This window comes from Botryllus schlosseri, chromosome 15 (assembly GCF_051294905.1).
Source record: "Botryllus schlosseri isolate E-star chromosome 15, Bs_hap1, whole genome shotgun sequence".
NCBI lineage: Eukaryota > Metazoa > Chordata > Ascidiacea > Stolidobranchia > Styelidae > Botryllus > Botryllus schlosseri.
This window is the reverse complement of record NC_137250.1, coordinates 24060654-24080221: the sequence shown is the minus strand read 5'-3', so window position 1 is coordinate 24080221 and position 19568 is coordinate 24060654. Positions and strand designations below refer to the sequence as shown.

The 19568-nt window shown below is 40.8% G+C and overlaps 4 protein-coding genes and 1 non-coding gene across 9 annotated transcripts in view; 3 read left to right on the top strand and 2 right to left on the bottom strand.

Moving 5' to 3' along the window:
• Positions 1-3283, bottom strand: part of LOC145457800 (teneurin-3-like) — a 43319-nt gene extending 40036 nt beyond the window's left edge. For 3 of the 4 annotated variants that reach the window (XM_080336087.1, XM_080336089.1, XM_080336090.1), the window contains exons 1-4: positions 2901-3282; positions 2673-2839; positions 1775-1839; positions 1481-1721 (exon numbers count right to left, since the gene is read on the bottom strand). In XM_080336087.1, the coding sequence (XP_080192213.1) occupies positions 1481-1721; positions 1775-1839; positions 2673-2839; positions 2901-2947 (520 nt within the window). In that variant the 5' untranslated portion in view covers positions 2948-3282. Of the gene's footprint in view, positions 1-1480; positions 1722-1774; positions 1840-2672; positions 2840-2900 lie in introns of all 4 variants that reach the window. The other variant, XM_080336086.1, reaches the window with a different exon arrangement.
• Positions 1-19568, top strand: part of LOC145457804 (RNA polymerase-associated protein CTR9 homolog) — a 486484-nt gene that overhangs the window by 88551 nt on the left and 378365 nt on the right. The gene's annotated exons all lie outside the window — the stretch shown is intronic.
• Positions 2085-2157, top strand: Trnak-uuu (transfer RNA lysine (anticodon UUU)). Its single transcript has one exon. It is a non-coding gene; the product is annotated as a tRNA-Lys (tRNA).
• LOC145457634 (nuclear pore complex protein Nup85-like) lies at positions 15544-17418 on the top strand. Its single transcript, XM_080335856.1, has one exon. The coding sequence runs from the start codon at positions 15544-15546 to the stop codon at positions 17416-17418; it is 1875 nt and encodes a 624-aa protein (XP_080191982.1).
• On the bottom strand, positions 18069-19566 carry LOC145457837 (ras-related protein Rab-9A-like). The gene is made up of 2 exons (XM_080336136.1): positions 19427-19566; positions 18069-18846 (listed from the first exon to the last, which is right to left on the bottom strand). The coding sequence occupies exons 1-2, from the start codon at positions 19545-19547 to the stop codon at positions 18341-18343; spliced, it is 627 nt and encodes a 208-aa protein (XP_080192262.1). The 5' UTR covers positions 19548-19566; the 3' UTR covers positions 18069-18340.

Here is a 19568-nt window from a genome sequence, read left to right as displayed (position 1 = left end):
ACCTAAATTATATTCACTGATACTTTCAACGTGCAATTTTTAGTTTTGCTCCGTTCATCGAGCATGTTCGCCAAATCAATCGATTGTCCGAATAATGCGTATTAGGCTGTATTCCTAAATGTCAAACTAGTTATGGAAAAACATTTTGATAAAGTTAGTAGGTTGCATCCAAAGACAGACAGCAAAAGCCTAAGCATATACGACGAAATCCGCGTATATTTGTCTTCAACCAACGGTTTTCTAAGTGCGCCCATGATAATAATGAATGGCTAGTTTGAGGATTTTATTAGTTGACATCTGACTATATATAGTCCTAAATGTCAAGGCAGCTAAGGAAAAGTATTTGGACAAAGGTATGGTACACCCAAAGAAAGACAAACACCACAGCAAAAGAGTAAGCTTATAGAACGAAATGGGGCATATTTGTTAACAACCAACGTCTTTTCCAAGTGTGCCGCGCAGGCTTCCTAGCTTGCCACGAACTGAAAAGTCGAGGAACTACTGCTCAACACGATCGAGTGTTTGCTCACGAATCCTCTCGAGGCCCGATGAAAGTGCGGGCCGTTCTTGAGCGGACTAATTATCAGAGCTGGTCTTGAGCATCGAATTATCTGGTCGCACAGGAATGTCTCGCTTCGGCAGATATCGGAATATTTCCTGCCCGCAATCGGATATCGCTGAGCAAATTAATCGTCGCATGTCGAACAAGAATTCCCACCCTTTTGCCCGCCTCTCAAAACAACTCATTGTCCCTCATAACCGGTAGGAAGCGCATCACAATACGACTCCAAAATAAGCAGCCCATAATGGGAGGGAAAACACGATATGCTTTGAGAAATAGGAGGGACAGTATCTCGTAACAATTAGGCATTGTGTAGCGGCTATTGAAAGCACGTGGTGTGGCAACTTGTCAAACATAACACGAAACTTTTGGGAATAAAGCAAACCGTACACGACGTAATAAGACCCGATCTCGCAGTCAATGTGAGGTAACAGTTCGTACTCATGCCTTAGATAGCCACGAAACGTGACTTTTAGAGTACAACCGACATCTGATCTTCAATCCGACACGATATATTCACGACACGATATGCGAAAGTCATGGGATTGGCGTATGTTAGTCTAGAGTCAGGTCGAAACGGGCCTAGTCCGAGTGAATAAGTCGAAGTCAAGTCCGACCTCTGTGACAGGGTGTCGGAGTCACGTGATAGCCCTGCCGTAACTTTTACACCCACTGGTGCTGAAGACTACTTTGACCACAGACAGAGATCCCTATGTTGTGACAGCACGAAAGACGCGTTTTCACTTCCCGCGACTGATTTTCGTTTCGCGATATCGAGCCGACAGTCGCGAGGCGTTAAAATTGCCAGAGTGGTAACGTGCGATCTGCTAACTATTTGGCGCCATCTAGCGGTCTTTAAATGGCAAGTTGCCCACCGCCTCCCAACTAAAGCAACTTTACGAACGGTTTAAAACGAACCTTGACTCGGATCGTGCGCAGATTTCGTCACTCCTGCGACGTCGACCACCACGCTGAACGGCGACCCCTTCTTCGTCACAGTCGCTCGTCGCTTGTCTTTCTGACGCAACAGCTCGCCCACCTCACGCCTGTGACGCACGCCTTTGGGGGAATCACCCGACGTGGTCTTGCACGTCGCGTCGCTGACGTCGTCCTCGGACCGCCAGAGGGCGGAGTCGCGACAAGAGAGAATTTCGACGACCTGCAAAAATCGGTTCGATTGAAAATGCTCGATTCGATTCGCAACGAACTCACTTCTAGGTCCGCGTCTCTGTCTGAGGCCGTCGTTTTGTAGCGATCCTTCGGCGCTCGAGCGGAACCTGAAACGTCATCTTTAGACCAACGTTGGGGAGTCGTCGTCGCACTAGCAAAGCATTTTTTTTGGCAATGTTTTGATCGCAGCGCCACAGAAGTGGCGCGCAGCTTTGTGTGTGGCAACGGCAATGATCTAATTGCGTCCTCAGTACGGACCTTCCTTTTCATTGCCGCGCTCGGCATTCGACGAGTTGTTCTCTCGAATACGTCTAACCTTTGTATTGCATCAATACAACTCTCGCACTCGACGGCCCGGTTAGCTCAGTCGGTAGAGCGTTGGACTTTTAATCCAACGGTCAAGGGTTCAAGTCCCTTATCGGGCGCGTTCTTTTTTCACATTATCGAAAATTAGACGACATACGCTAACGGACAGCAACTATTTGATACTCGTTATCGGTTATCATTCTAAGTTCGGGCGGTTTTGATTTCTTCCGTACTATGGTTCCGGCACTTTATTGGAATTGAGATGGGGTTTTGATTGAAATACAATAGCAAGTTGTTTATGCTATGGAATCATATGTTGATTTTGTAATAACCCCAAATATGTTCGGCTGTCAGGGGGCGTCGTCAGTAACTAGTAGAGAATTCAATTGCTGACGATTAGCCTGTAAGCCGGATATTGTTATATTTCAATATCAATTTATTATTCGACTGTATCCTCAAGTTCTGAGCCTCCAAGTCTTGGGTTCGAAACAAAACGCTGAATTTACCAGATCATCACCCAACCTCGAAAGTCAGATTGATCCATTACCATATAGGAAGATTGTGTCATCAACTCAGCTTTGAGCTATGTCACGACATGGCTTATATTGATATCAAACGATTCGTGCGGTCATACCAGTAGGACTAGGTGCTTCTGAATCTCCGCTTCTGTAACGGTTGCTCGTTCCACTGTCCATCGACGGGAATTTACTGGAATTGCTCGAGCTCGAGTGGTCTTCAGTGCGTATGCGTAACATCGGGATACTCTCCGGCTCCGTGTACGATTTCTGGTTGACCAGCGTTCTGCCGAGACACACAAAATATGAGACTATTTGAGAATATTTGACGATTAAAAGAAATACACCTTTTCGACGACTTGCTTGCTGGCCGAACGGCAGGAAGTGACATCATAAAGCGAGGTCATCAGTCATTAGTTCCCGCATAACGTTGACATCTAATCTGTGAGAGATCACATCGACATTTTAGCTAGTGGCCCAATACATGGCCAATACCAGTATTTTTATGCCTGGCGTCACATAGAGAGTTTATAGCAGGGGTCACCAACGCGGTGCCCGCGGGCCCCAGGTAGCCCGCGAGCCTGTTCTAAATATAGATCGAATAGCAGCATTTACCAATGTTTGTTAGATCAGGGGTGGGTAAACTACGGCCCGCAAAAGTCTTTTGTAAATTGTTAAAAATATTGCTAAAATGCGTACTAAAACTGCAGGGACTTGATCAAATTTTTTCTTTATATATTTCACCATTATATACTTCCAAGGTATGTATTATTTTTTTATGTTTAATTTCTGGCGCGACAGCCCGACCTCAAGGACTACACCTTTTTAAAGGTTTCAACGGCATCACAGAAATCCTACACGGGATTGACATAATTCGGATCACGAGTGTGATTTCAGACTGACAACACCAGGAAACTTTATTAATTTTAGTGCTGTGCCTGGAAAAACGATTCGTCGGTGTAATAGGTAGATTCGTTCTCTTTTGCGTAGAAGTAGGCTATTCCTATTTTATCTACTCCAGAAGCGTGTTTGAAGCTAACATGGTTATGATGCTGTCAGCATTGTGTGTCATGGAACTGAACAAAACTGAGCAAATCTCTGAACAGATCGCTGCTCACAGATTTGAATTTCAATCCTGTTCTACGAATCGGGACAACCGACTTTCATCCCTAGTTTTGACAAATTGGTTATTGAGGTCGACCAGCCAATAAAATCTCGCCACTGTTTCTGACGCGTGTACGGGATCATCAAAGCAATATTTAGTTTGTTTGAAATAAGCAGATATATTATCTCCATGTCCCTCACTATGTAGGGGAGATGTGGTACCGATGGATCGAAACTTGAAACCTGATCTCTCATAATTCACATCAAAAATTATTGCGGGTTTGTTATCCGGCAGGTTCTGTTATGCTAGCTCGACGTCCAGAACAATGCCAAAGTAGTAAGCAACATCACTATTCCGTAGCAGATAGTCGTGAAGTACTAGCATATTTTCAATATCTCTATGTCCATTACGTATTGCATCTTTTGACACAGCTTGGTTCTCTTACACTCAACGCAGTTAGTACCATGTTTCTCACTCAACGCAAACGCAGTTTAGTACCATGTTTCTAACTTTCTGTAAATCGTTGCTGTCCGGCATAATGAAATCTGTCATGTCTGGATGCTGATCAATTAGAGATTGAAATTGTAACACTGCAAAATAACCTCCACCTCAAAGCCCACCAGGCTCCAGCACAGTTTGGGTGCCTTGTTGACACGGAAAAGTATAGTGGTGTATATGCGCAGCAGCTATGAAGGTTGCAAGCGTGTTTGGTTCAACCTATCGTTGTGAATCAGCCTTTTCGGACATGAACTTAATCAAAAACAAACATAGAACACGCCTCACTGATGCACATGGAACACTCACTCAGAGTTGTAGTGTCAAGTTACACCATTTGATAGCATGCCATACCACCAGGCTTCCCACTGATTGATATAGAAACAGATAACATGTCTAAAGTGTGACATGATTTATTTTAAAAATTGAGTTGACTGTTGTTGTATAATTTATACAAACATGATGCGAAGCAATTCATGATTTCTTATAAAAATCTTAGTTGAAATGAGCTGTTTGATTCAAAAGACTCTTGGAAGTGTTACCGCAATGTGATTCCTGCTCAGTGCTATGAATATCAAAGCGGAAATTCAGTATGGGAAGAGTAAACGACGGGAGTAAATGGTATAGCCCGTCGCTTCAATAAGTACTCAAGAACTAGCTCTTGGTTGCAAAAAGGCGGCGACCGATTAAAAGGAGCTAAAACTAGTTTTGGACAAGTTATATAGGAAAGCTACGCAGACTATTAACAAATTTCGTTAGATTCTGACAGTGCAATGAAGCGGCACTTGACAGTATAATAAAACGCAATAGCAAATAACAAAAGTAGCATCGCATCACAACCAAACAACATCAAATGAAGTTTCCAATGTCATATTTGAGTTGCATACATTTGTCGTAAATTTAGGGTTATTTTTAGGGTTCACCGGTCCGCAGCATTTGTTGTGAAGTTTTACCGGTCCGCGAGGTTGAAAAGGTTGAGAACAACTGAACTGGTCAACTAACTAATACTTTTTGAGCAGGTCTAGTTGTGGATTTTGAAAAGTAAGTAGTTCTAGTTCTAGTTGCGCATTTTCAAAATCCAGTAGTCTTGTTATAGTCTTGTTATAGTTATAGTTGCGTAGACCTGACACCATTCGGCTTTCTTAGCGAAGAAACCAAATCCCGTCAAATTTCGCTTTTCACAAGCACAAGCCTCGAACTGACCCGTAATAATAATCCGACACCATTACGAGATCAGGACAACATCTGCAGACCGAAAACCTTCGTGAACTTCTTTCCTTTCCCAAACTTGACTTGTTACCTCACAATCGTACGTCTCTCAGCTGTTGCTGAATAATTTAGGTGCCATTACATCATACATTTCTAGGGTCAGGAGTTTTTCAGCGGAGTATCCGTTTCCGAATTAAAATTTTATCGCCACTTGTCGGATTCAACCAAATTACTACCAACTGAACTGAACTAATCCGATTACTCTACCTCACACTCCATAGAGCAGGGGACTACAACTTTTAATTATTATAATCGCTGAGCGATTGTTTGTACCCACAAAAATTGTCTTCATTTTGTGGTCCAATCTTGATTTTGGATGAATGTTTTATATCAATCTAGAAACCTAGGCCATCACATCAAGCTCAACTGTACGTAGGCTATTCGATACCTACAATAAGCTAACTATAATTACTAGACAAGGCAATCACACTCACGGCGTCATTGTCAAAGGATAATAATCTGGTTTAGTTCTTTCTTAATGATGCAGAGTTCATCATCGCTCTAAAACGGACCCCCTATGACTAAGAACTAGAACCCTAAACGGTCCCTGAACCCCAGTTTAAGAACCCTTCTTGTGTATATTTCCTGTTTGACATATCACCTACTCTGCAGTTTTCTAAATGAGTGGGAAACTGAGGGTATAGTTCAGAAAATCGCCCAAAAATTATGCGAATCAACATCCCTGTCTATCAGTCAAAGCCTTATGAGGACATGAATTATTGATGCGCCCGAGAACAGAGAGCGATAATGAAGCACGAATTTCACGAGTCTGGACGCATATCGCTGGTTCTTAACCACCTTCCCCCCAAGGAGGCGATTTTTAATTTGGTGGAAATACTCGGGCGGCAATCTATTTTCCAAAGTAAACCAAGCTCGAAAAACGGACCCGACTTTGACCCTTACCCATCGGCTTTGGGACTGCTCTTAAAACTGGGGGTGTCAAACCATGAAAATTGACAGGAGGAATAAATATCAACGGTCTATATTTTCGCAACTCAGGAATTGAAACATCGCTTATTACGATATCATGCACTTTGAATTATTTATTTTCGCCGCAATAAGGTCGCATTTGTCTGTCGTGTTACGAAACTGTCGACTTGTATCGATTATGTTTGCCGCCTAAAACAACTCACTTGTCATCCTATTAAGAGTTGGGAACCTTCTGCCGTCAAAACAATGTCATAATACTCCCGCGTATGGATGATATGGAAAGTTTAAATATGTACCTTCACCACGAAGAATATAATGCTATTTCTACATCACACTAAAGACAATCAGGTATTTTTCGACTATGATGCTGTGGGAGTGTGGGTTGATCACGACGACAGAGAAATGTCATTTTCACTAACGTACGTAGCTTGGTACTACATGTTTCGCATGCTGCGATACGGCCAAGGACCAATCGGGCAATCGATGATATCAATATACAACATATCATTGGACCGATTAAGGTTTCAAGACATACACGTTGTAAAAAAGCATCGAAACTATCATTTTAATACTCGGATTCGTATTCGAGTACGTGAATCATTAGGCGCAGCCCTAGTCCTGAAATAATCGGGACTAGTTCTTGTGGCGCTCCCCCAAATTTTATTCACACTGTTAATTCGTGGGATGTTGCAAATTAAAGTTTTCAGGGCTGATTGCGGAATTTCGCGTGTGATTTTCAGTTTTTCGCTTCGTTCGATTTCTGTCCGGGTGAGGACAAGCAACGAACGGCTGGTAAACCAACATGAAATGTAAACAAAGGTAAGGCTTCACTTCACTAACTTCACCATTCAACGGCCTTTAGCTAGCGCTGACTGATCTAAACCTGGATTGCCTCCAGTCAAGTATTGCGGCCAAATCTCTTGAAATAGATCTCGAGCACGAACAACCAAACCCATCTCCAATACCGTAAACAGCTCGTCTCAAATCGACTAGACTGAATCAAAAACTGCTGATGTCTGAATGTAGAACGTACTCGAGAAACGCCAATTAGTTCCAGAGATTAAGATGGAGCCGAAATTTGAGCCTCGGAATATCGAACGCGAGGAATGCATTAATGACGGCACAGAAGCGTGACCGCGGCGAGATTGTTAAACAGCAATACTGAAGCGGAATTCGCCAGACAACACACAACAGACGCTGTTAAAACTAACGCGCCAGAAACTTTCTGCCTTGAAACTAGAAAGGTCGCTTTCAAAGTGATCATATTTCGCGAACCCACGCAAAATATCGACACTCGAGCCAGACCGCATCCCAAGGCTATATTCTGATCGTCGAACAAAGTCACAAAGTCTGCAAACTTGAGCTTCAAGTGCGCCACGAAGTCAGACCGTTGTTCGTAACCAGCTGACTTTTGCAAAATCTCTAAGCATTAATAATTCTGGCGATTGCTGAGTTCGGAAACACTCGATTCGTGAAAGACATTCCAATTTAAGAAAACATGCCACAAATGTTCCCGGGATTTTGACCGGATAGCGCCAACTACTGATGACTGGGATTGCTTTTTCGTTTCTGCAACAAACTTTATCTAAAGTGATCGTAATTGGAGTAGGGCTGAGCAACATACGGTTCTGGATCGCGTCAAGTATTCGCGCATTAATCTAGAATGAATGATGCGGAAAGAGAAAATAATTACCGTTTATGCGACCTATTTCAATGAACTTTTTGACAATGTTGCTGATCACACTACATTTTCGTATGCCGCGATAAGACCAATCACGCGGTGGCTAAAAATAACATGCCTAACATCTGTGCAAGCAGTGGTTCTAAGCCTTGTGGACAGCGCCAGCGATTTGGGCCGATATGGGGGCGCCGAATTGAAATGTAGCCTATATAATTGGTACTATAGTTCTCATATGGTTATGTAGCTCTATAGTAGAACAATGGTTCTATATCTCCGAGTTCTCGATGCAAATGTACTTTTGACAAATCTCGAAATTTTTCGTCGCCCTTCACTCCGAATATACCGAAGATGTACGCAATGTTTCCACAAATGCAGAGGTTATTACAATTCATGTAAAATGTGGATTACTTGCTTCATGCGCATACTTTTGGATAGTAAAAGTCTCTCTTGTACCAGTAAACAGAAGACGGTTGTAGCGTAGGCTTTTACTAAGTTAAACTCAGCGTCAAATAAGCTACAACAGTAACAGCAGCGTTTTAAATAACAGAGGAATTCGAAACTAATGATTACAAAAGCAAATGATACACAATGTTTGGTTCATCGTGCAAGACACGGCGTATCGAAATCTGGGATAGAGGTTTTATGTGCCACTTTTGAGAGGGAGTAACTGAGTATGTACACAGTAGACAGACATCCTTTGATGATTTCTGGTCAGAAGGATAAACTAAATAACCTGGTATTTGAGAGTTACTAATCACAATTGCCAGCATATTTCCTCTCGTAGGATATTATCGAGAATGATTGTGCTTTGTGTTGTGACCCACTACTTCACATGTAGCCTGCGTTATATATGATATGGTTTGCTTTGTGTTGAGTACATGTCTGTTAAATTCTACAGACCTAAAGTCAATGTGACGAGCCGCAATACAACTTCTTTCATTTCTAAAAATGGACGATGGAGGAACATAACCTATTATCACGCGTTAATGCGATGTTTTCGTGCTATTAGCGTTATTATGTAATAATTAGAGTCGACCCCAAGGCTAAACAGGAAATATTCGAGCAAAAATATCGTTCTAGTTGTTTTGATAACACAGACGTTGTCGTGTCATTGTCATAATGCGATGTTCGATATTCAAGACATCGACTTGAGCGGAATCCGAATGTCTGCGGAATCCGAATCAGGAGCCCTTGTGACGAACGAATGTAAACCCGCTGGCTTCGGTAAACCGATAACGAAACGACGGACTTGATAAAAGTACAAGTAGAGATTATTAGTTCTTTGTTCAGAAGCTGCTTTGCTGCAAATTTGTTCGTGAGATATTCAGGAGAAAAGTTCGTACCGTCAATTTATAATTATCTCATAAAGGCTGGAATTCGCGTGTAATCCGACATTAGTAATTGAGTTTCCGACATCTGTTCGCCTCGCTTATTCTTATCTTTTTCATGCCGATGATGTTTTACGATTGTTGATATACAAAGTTTGCTTCAAATATGTACAAGTTGCTCACGATTACGCCTTGAGGACTCTTCACACTGTTTCAATTACTCGGGTATTATCATTCGAGTGGAAATACGATCCTTGCCACTAAAAGTCAATTTATCAACGATAATTATAGTTTGTATATATTTTTCCACGTTAGTGGAAATGACATTTCTGTAAAGTCGCGATCAATCCACTGCACTGTCACCGCTATGAAATGGGGATTGTCGAAAAAATACAGAATTACCTTCAATATACAGTCATCTCCCGGTTAAGTACGCAACTTGATCCTGAGTAGTTTGTGCGTACTTATGTGGTAGTGCGTACTTAGCAGATATGCAGCCACCTAGTGAAGATATGCGTGCAGCTAAGCACAAATTTTGCATTTATACGTCATTGACGATACGTTGCCCAACAAAGTGCCTGTAGTTGAGGATCACTTACTGTGTCATGCCTCACAGGATCAAGCAGGACATGCTTCCGATCCCAAAAGCACTTTTGAATGCTTTCAGCGAAAACTGAAACAGGTGACGTTGGAAGCCATATGCAGAAAAGAGTGCAAAATATACAAAAGAGTGCAAAATCAGATCACTTTACACGACATGTTCAAGCATTGAACTATTGTTTAATTGACGTTCAAGTTTTCCAGTTAATGTAGTTGCTGTTGAAATGAAAAAAATTGCTGAAAAAGTTGAACCCAGAATTTGTGAAGAATTTTTGCGTACTTATTTGGGATGCGAACTTAAACGGGTGCGTACTTAACCGGTAGTTAACTGTACTTATATTGACAGACCAAACCTTGTGTATTTGCGTTTTGCTGTCTGGCCTGAAAGGTCTGATATAAGACGAAAAGCGGCGAAAAGAATTGAATTTGCAAGGGGTACTAATATTACTTGATCTTAGTGAAACTCCATAGCTGCGTCAAGTAGAACTGAGATTGCATTCTTTGTGGTCCCGTAAAATCTTTCCTCGACTCGAAGCCTACCCCTTACGAGTGTCAGCCGAAAATCTTCGGGTATATTTCAATATAGGTATTGGGTATATTATTATTCAGTTGTAGATTGAAGTCCTGGACCCGCCTCTTTGAATATTATGTCACAGAGTTCAATTAAAACAGTTGTCATCTCAGTGGAATTGCGATGGAGGCAAAAACCGGGGAATTTTTGAGCTCGGACTGATTCCATGAATTATTCAATTGCACTCGGTTCGATTCGCCGCGAATTCGCGCCACGATGCGACTTGAGCCATTGTTTGCTTACAGAGCGACGCGACAGCGGACACTTCATTTCATGTTTCAAAATCGGGCTCTTAATAATGCGGGGGTGATGTTAGTATTGTGACAGGACAAAAGACGCGATGTGTACGTCAGATAATACAGATATCGATCGCAGGGATTATAAAAGATTGATTTGAGGCTGAAATTTTGTTATTTGCCGAAGATTTTTGGTGAATAGTTTGAGATTATATAAGTTGTCCAGGCGAATAGGCTGCAAGTTTCTGAGAATATCGAGTTTATAGCCTATATAGTAAGCCTACAGGCCGACCATGGCTACTCAACTGGCGGATTGGAGTTGAATCTGGACCTTTCTGGCTTAGTATTTGCTTAGCTTTTTGACAAAGCCAAATATATTATCGTTGATTTGCGAAAAAACATTGTGCAGCGTGTCAGCGTTTTCAAACGTGAACTTCACAGAGAACATAGATGTCGCGTCCGCATGACCAGTGAATCACTTTCGAACCAAGATTACAAGAACTGGCAAGCAATAAAGATGAATGTCAATCCTCCCACTGGTTGTGACTAACAGAACATGAAATACATTTCGCTTATTGCCTTTGCTAATATCGCTTTTTGTTATAACGTATTATATTTGTATGACTGTGCAGATATTTGCCATTCTCGTGCTTATCGGAATGAACTCTGAATTGAATGAACGTACTTCGTTCAATTTCCAAGTTTTCACGAATTCACGAATTCACGAATTCTAATCTATTTTGGAAAAACTGTTTATCTATAATTTAAGTTTTAATTTAGTTTGGAAAAACCTGTGCAGCTATATAATTCTAATTCTAATCTGATTTCGAAAAAATAAAATTTTGTAGTTATCCAAGTCTAAATTATAAAAATTATCGGATCGTTTTGCGAACTATCGAACGTTGATTAATATCCCTCTCTTTGTCTTTATCACGTGATCGTTTTCCTTTGGCGATTCTTCTCCATTGTTCTGAATATCGTTGTTTCGAATAAATATCCCATAATAGTTGGCCTTCAGTTATTAGCACTGAGGTGATAATTGTGGTCTTTGTGAGGTGAGAATTATTGACAAACAAGAAGGGTGGTTTGTCGTGAAAGAAAAAAAAGGGTTTTCGGTGCATAGGATGCTCACTGCTCGGGGATATCACGAGCAGCTGAGTCTAAATGTGCGAACCCTGAAGTTAGGTTTTGGTCGTAAATCCGCGCGAAGCAAACAATAGATCTGTAGCGCAGGGCGAGTTGTGTGCGCCTTAGGCGTTTGAGTGTATTTGAAGGGCCGCGATATCTGTGTGGAGTTCACAGTATAGGCGACTGATGTGTAATCATTGTGCTAATGCCTCTGAGATCAAGGAGTCGGGTTTACTTTTGTGACGTAGGTGGGTAGTAATAAGAGAAGCCTTTGCGTACTTCGTGATCATTTTTATCAATTCAAGATGCTACAAGAGTTTGATACAGTGGGAAAAAGGAGTCATTCGAAACGACTTAGTGCAGTCAAGTCATCAATCAAACCACTCACTGGAAAAACCTGTGTGTAAAAATCGATCCAGCAATCACAATCTCAATCTGTAATGTCCATGCAGTTAAACCTGTTTTTATTTAGACTTGAAGGCGGTCAAGTCCAGAGCTAGTCAAAGTGGTTTTCGTTAATAATCAAGTAGAAGTAGAATTAATGCTGTACATTTCCGCTCAAGTACAATTAGAAGTAGCCATTTCCAAGTCAGTAGAAGAGTGAGTATTGTATATAGGCCCAGTTTTGCCTAAAACTGAAAACTGTGAAGTATAAGAGGGAATATACTCTAAATAATGATCACCTGAGAAAATAATGTAAGTAAGAACAATCTTTGCGGTATGGTTGACTAAGATAAAAAAGAAAAAAAGGTCAACTTTCCGGCTCAGCTCCAGAAATACAGTTTTACTTTCACACTGTACGTCGGTTGACAAAAAAGTTCGTCACTTTCGTTCGAACCACGAATTTCCTGTTTTACGTCAGTTATGCCCGTATGAACTCGAATCTATCCACTGTCTTAGCTCTAAAAGCTTTAAAGGAGAACGAATTGCCAAAAATGAGGGCATTATTCGTCATCGGAGGACGTTTTCAAAAACCTGTAAAAGGCGGATAAAACCTCTTAAAAGGAGGAAGTATGGTAACCGTATTGAACGTATAGGCCTATTCAGATTTTGTACCACCAACCAGTTATTCAATTATACTTGTAAACTAGGGTTACCATACGTCCTCTTTTAAGAGGATTTGTCCTCTTTTTTTACTTTTTTGAAACTGTCCTCTTTTTTGAGATTTTGTCCTCTTTTTTGAGAATTTTGGTCCAATTTACGGCCAAATTCGGCTTGGATGCTTTAAATCAGCACCGCAGTAACGCTCTGGCGGGTATTTCGGGAGCTGAGCCGGAGTGGGAGAAATTTACCATATTTTCAGGATTTTCCTCCTGTTTTGAAATTTTGAATAAGTGTCGTCTTTTCAGATTTCCAAAATATGGTAACCCTATCGTAAACGTAAACAGTAACCATAGAACCAAAATGCGCTTGGATCAAGAACAAACTACCAACATAGTTGAAAAGTAATACTTTGAGCATTGATTTGCAGTCAGCGCCACGGCCACTTTACAAGCCTATCGTATCGTCCAAGCTCTCGGAAATGACGTTACGGTTAGTAATCTATAGAAGGAGGGAACCAGCAGTCCAGCATGCGACATGCGTGCCGGCGTTATTTAGATTTTACCGATAAATCTAATGGCGCGTTTCCAACTTCGAGAATGAAGACTGAACTAGGCGATGCAGACGAGTGATGATATAGTTCGTATAGTATATTAGTAAATTCGTATAGTATATTACTAAATACGAGAAATAATCTAAAATAGAGAAGAAAAACAGGTATGCACGGATAATAAATCATCAACTCAATTACTCAACTGACTGAAGCATTGATGATGAATACTGAATTGAATAGAACATGTCAAGTCAATACGGTATACATTTTATATAACTATCATAATGTTCTAGAGCAGTCATGATCGAAGTTAGTGGATTTTCAGCATTTTTATACGTCAATGTGAAAATACATTACCATTCACCGGTCTAACTATATGCCGCCCTTAAACTATGTAACCGGTCAGAGTGGAATCTGCACTACAAAAAAAAATTAGACAAATTTGGTCTCAAATTTAAGAAATGAGGAGGATTTGGTCTCATTTTCAACAATTTCAGTCTCACTGATGGTCCCATTTTACCACCCACTCACCATAAATGCTATTTTCGACTCAGGCAACCATATATATATTGATCTGAATAGTGCATGTGAGTAGTAAGTGGCATGTACCTTGATAACTATATCTAGTGAATATCTAGTAAACTCCTTAGTACAGTATCATCCCAACACTGCAAATTCTGGTCTCTCTCATGCTTCCCCTTCGCTCAGACCCTAACATTGAAATGGATGCCCCCAAAGCACCCCTACTATTTTCGATCAGTTCCGGTATTACTTTTAAGACAGAAAGTACAGAAAGTACTTGGTAAGACCAATTTGTCTTTAAGACTTTTTCTGCTAAAAAATCGATTTGAGACCAAACTTGTCTAATTTTTTTTTGTAGTGTGTGGCAACGTCACGCGAGCATTTACATCTGATCACGCCGATTAAAGAAGTATGCTGACATCACAAATGATACCAGAGTCCAGATCCAGAATAAGACGCTTGCGCTTTACAGTGAACGCAAGCAAGCGTGGCATTTGCGCAACGGCGTAACCCTTATAGTCCTGAGTATACCAGGTCTATTTTAGCACATTGTGTCGTTTAATAATAATAAGTAATTCAGTATTGAATCAGAGAAAAATGCTTCTGTCACGCGGATGAAATGTTCCAATCACGCGAGAAATTCGTCTGTCACGCACAACATGTTGTCGAAAACAACCACCGATTCCTGTCTGGATAACCAGTACTGGTATATCTTCGCTGACTCATATGAAATTTTGTTGAACATCATATTTCAAATTTAACTTTAAAACTTGGCTATTCCTATCAAAGTCATTTGCCACATCCCCAAATTTTACAGCAGCTTACACTTACAGGGTTCAACGTAAAATCACTGTTTCATTGATTTCAGATTTCTTCCATCTGGTCATCACTAATCAGTGATTGACATTGAATCGATTTGAATTGCAATCAAAGAGGCAGACGTATTATATGTTGTCACCAAAAAAGGAAATTGTGATATCGAAGTCGAAATTATCAATTTACCGCGTATATAATTACTCCCACTATAAAGCACCATGCATTACTAACCCTAACCCTTTGACACATGGAAGATAGGGCACGTTCTTATCTTGGAGAGATAGAAGTATATATATCTTACATATTGTCGCTCTTGTACAAAAGTATTGCTATGTCCATTTTTCAATTGAACAGAAAATCAAGTGTTTGCCTATGTTTATGGTCGTCTCATTGTTTCAAAGTTTATCATGGCAGAAAAATTTATAACTTTACAGAAGTTAAATTCTTTTAAAATATGTAAAATGGACATACTCTGATTCCACCACAACGATAAAATATATATCATTCTATCTTATCGAGATGGAAATGAAAATCATCAGAAAGCGTTTTCACTCTCATTTTCAAGTCCATCATTGATACATTAGTTTTATATAAATCTTAATATGTAGAACATTATCATGCATTGCAGATTGACAATTAGATTGGATGTCACTTTTTGTGAACTGCTGATTTGAACCTCAATCTGTCACTGCCGAACCTATAGACTCGGTTTGAAATGGAGGTGTCTGACAGATATGTAAACCAGATCGATTTAGATGACTCGTCATTGGATATAAACGGTGCGACATGCAGTTGGGGTGCGGGTAATCATCTCGCAGTCGTCGCAGGAAATGTGGGTCTGACAGAAGGGGCTTCAAACCCATCTTTCATACACGAAGTGAAGTGGAACCAAGGCATGCACAGTGACATCATGAGGAAGTTAATGAACGAGTCACATCGAGTATTCATGGAAGTACAACAGAGCAACACACATTCTAGACCGCTGCTTATTAAATTAAGCAGAAAATATCGATCCATATTACGAGCTTCGGTCTGCGAATTGAAATCATGCCTAGAATCGGATATCGTGGAAGACGAGGCAAGTCGGCAGCAAATGGAAATTCTGCAATTAATGGAGATTATTTGGAACTTGTGCGAAATATTATTCTTTGAAAATTCTCCGCCAGGAGTGATTTTGAGTTGTTTAGCAGAATGGGTTAAATGGCATTTCACAAGGGCCGATGATTTCACGGAAGAATGCATACAGACAGATCACCCGCACACTCATATCTTATATTGGAGCGCTATCAAATGCTTGGTGCTTCAAGGTCGTACAGATGACGCCAAGAATTTATTGAAACTACATCCTTTGTGTCGGGGGGAAGAAAATCCATACACGAGCATGGAGGAACTTCTAAGGAAAATGCCCAGTTTCTCGTTCTGCCGTGGACAATCTCTAGTCGAATTTGAGATGAAATGGAGGCATTGGCAAGGAGAATGCGTTCGTAGATATAAAGACGGGGAATTTTGCGGAGATGATAATTTGGAGGAATTAGCCATGATTTTATGTGGAGAATTGGATGTTTTTGAAAACCCGGAATTCGGCGGGTGGTATGAAATGATGGTGGCACGTCTGATTTACACGAAACCAACAGTGAGTTCGATGGAGCTTAAACACCACAGCAAGGTATCGGTTGATGTGTTTGGAGGCAGAAATAACATTGGTGCGTTTGATGAAATACTCATGGCTGCATTTGAACTCGATCCTTACCTCGTAATCAAAGAATGCAGTTTGCGTTTCAACAATTGGTGGCTTGCTGCTCATTTGTCTGACTTATTCCATCACGCCGGACTTATAGCGCATAAGAAATCAGACTTTGATTTTCGCGAGCATCTCGTGCTGGAATACGCGAATGGGCTTATGGCTCATCAGAGCTTTTGGAAAGTGACTATCGATTACTTGGCGGCTTGCTCGGATAACGGGAATAATTTTGTTCCGCTGTTTATACAAAAAATTCCTCTAACCAGCGAGAAAAAAGCGGCCAAAGTCCTGCAGATTTGTAAGAAAAGAAAGCTTCATCCGGAAATGCGGAGTATATGTCGGCAAATGAGTGTTTCGGCCCGTCGCGAGGGACAGCTTGGTACTGCGTTGATGTGGTCATTGCGATCAAACGATTCCACGCTGGCTATGAAGATTGCTGAGGAAATGCTGACAAAGTACGCTGTAAGCGGTGAATTTGCGTACGTCGATATTCTGGACTACCTCGGGCCGAATGTGTTATTGTCGGAACAATTGACGTTTCTTGCCAAATATCGGGACTTTCACAAATTGCTCGGCGAAAGCAAGATGAAATGTGCAGGAAAATTGCTTTACAATCTGATAACCTCCAACGTTGCGCCTCAGTCATTCCGACCTTCATTGCTGACTGAAGCGACGTCTTTGTTGGAGTGTGATGAATTGATTTTCGATTATCGAGAAACGGGTGACCTGATCTGTTCTCTGAATGGGATAGACATGTCCGGCCATAAAAATGCAGAGATGGGAACTCGTTTGGACCAACTTCGCTTGAGTTTGGCGAGGAACATGTCGAAAGCTGTTGTTGATAGTTAAGTGGTAATATCGGTCGCCCGGTATTTGAGAATGCGACACATTAGCGTTTGACTTTATAATTTCAAACTAACCCTAACCCTGAAATTAACCAACTAACTCTAAACCTGAAATTACCACCAGCCTTGGACAATTAGGTAATTTAAAATGCGAAATGCTGGTAATCTGATTCGTGAAATGTTTCTACGCTCTCACTGTAATTCTTATATCTGGTTTTCCTGAAAATGCTACAGGAGAACTGTATCGTGCTAAAGGAGCCAGGTTTAGTGCACAGACATTTGACATTCTTGTGCTTATGAGAATCAAGGAGAATCAACTCTGATCTGATAGGAACTGAACTTTATCTGTATTTCTTTCTAATTTGAAATTCAATTTCCACGCTTTTGTGATTCAGACATTCTAGTTCTAATGTGAAAATATCTATGGCGATAATTGTAGTATAATTTGAAAAATATCAAAATTTTCTACCGTAGATGTGCAGTGCATTGTCCAAACTATAATTTCAACCTTATATGCTCAAGTGTCGCAGCCCTAAATGTTCACAAACGGACAATCTTGTGTGAAAGTGACGGTTTTTCGCTAAGATTAGAACTTCATTTCGCTGCCATTCCCATGTAGCAATAAAAAGATTTTGTTTCATGAACAACTGGAGGTTCCATATGCACATTATTATTGTGTAACGTCACCGGGATAAATATAAATATATCTTGCAGCATGATAGAAAGTTTAAAATTAGCACAGAACGAAATAGCGAGAATCACAAAATACTGAGAAAGTGTTTTTCGGAGAGCACACTTATCGAATGCATCAAACATAGTAAGCAATATTTAGTGACTTATGGATGAAAATAATCACTGGCAAGGCTCCAACACTGATACAGCTCAAGAGCTGACGACTTCCAGGCTGAAGCTAGCAGAATGTATTTTCAGCAACAACTTTCAGACTTTTTCTGATGAGCCATTGCTCTTAAATCGATGCTAGGAGTCTCGCTTGTGAGATTACTGATGCTCACTCCCTCTTGGTCCGAGCGAATGATGCTTCTTATTGCTCTTTCAAAACAGTAATCGACATTGTTTGCGTTTTTTGCGCTAGTTTCAACGTACGTATGTCCGCCATTGTTACTGCACCATCGTTTAGCTTCGTCCGAAGTGACTTGTCTTTCATTCGGAGCGATATCGCATTTATTCGCAATAACTATAAACGGAAACGATGAATCCTCGATATTTGAGTAAAACATGAATTCCTTTTTCCATAATTCTAAATTATGGAAGCTCTGTTCGTCATCCACGGAAAAAACAAGTAAACAGCAATCGGCGCCGCGATAAAAAGGGGTTCGCAGACTTTTGAAGCGTTCCTGGCCGGCCGTGTCCCAAATTTGTAACGCAAAGTTTTTGCTGCCGATCGTGACGTTCTTGTTAAGAAATTCAACACCTGGAATGAGAAACCGGACAATTTGAAAACAGAATACTTTGGTTTAAGAATTCCTAGCCCAAAATGAGGAGAAATCAGTCAATTTGAAAACTGAAATTATATTTAGAGTTTCCACGCTTGAAATGAGGAAAATCAGACAATTCGAGATTCCAAGCCTGAAATGAGAACATTCGGAAAGCAAACTTTGTATGGATTCCACGCACGAAACAAGGAAAATCAGACAATTTTAGGCTCAAGCTTCTGTTTAGAAATTATTCCATCCCCGAAATGAAGGACAAATTGGAATCTGAAACTTGCTGAGGAATTCCACGCTTGAAATGAGAAATCAGACAACTATACACACAAACTTTAGGTTAGATAGGCTATTATACCACGCCTGAAATGAGAAATCAGACAAATTGCAAACAGAATACTTTGGTTTAGAATGTCCTAACCCAAAATGAGACAGTTTAAAACTGAAACTTCGCTAAGAAATTTCACGCTTGAATTGAGGAGAAATCATATAATCCTAAAACCGAAACTTTTAGAAATTCCACACCTGAGCTGATTCGGAAACCGAAACTTGTTTAGTGGAACGTACCAATTGTGTGATAGGAGTCTGCATCATATTTCCCTGTGATGTAACGGCTCATGAGAGAACTCTTTCCAACTCCTCCATCTCCAATAAGGACCACCTTCAGGACTTCCGATTCTTCCAGCATACTTGTAGCAGCCTATGAGAT

Coding starts and splice junctions, on each gene's coding strand:
- LOC145457634 (XM_080335856.1), top strand. CDS start 15,544: ATGGAGGTGTCTGACAGATATGTAAACCAGATCGATTTAGATGACTCG.
- LOC145457837 (XM_080336136.1), bottom strand. CDS start 19,547: ATGCTGGAAGAATCGGAAGTCCTGAAGGTGGTCCTTATTGGAGATGGA. Junction 18,847..19,426: donor AGACTCCTATCACACAATTG/GTACGTTCCACT, acceptor TTCTCATTCCAG/GTGTTGAATTTCTTAACAAG.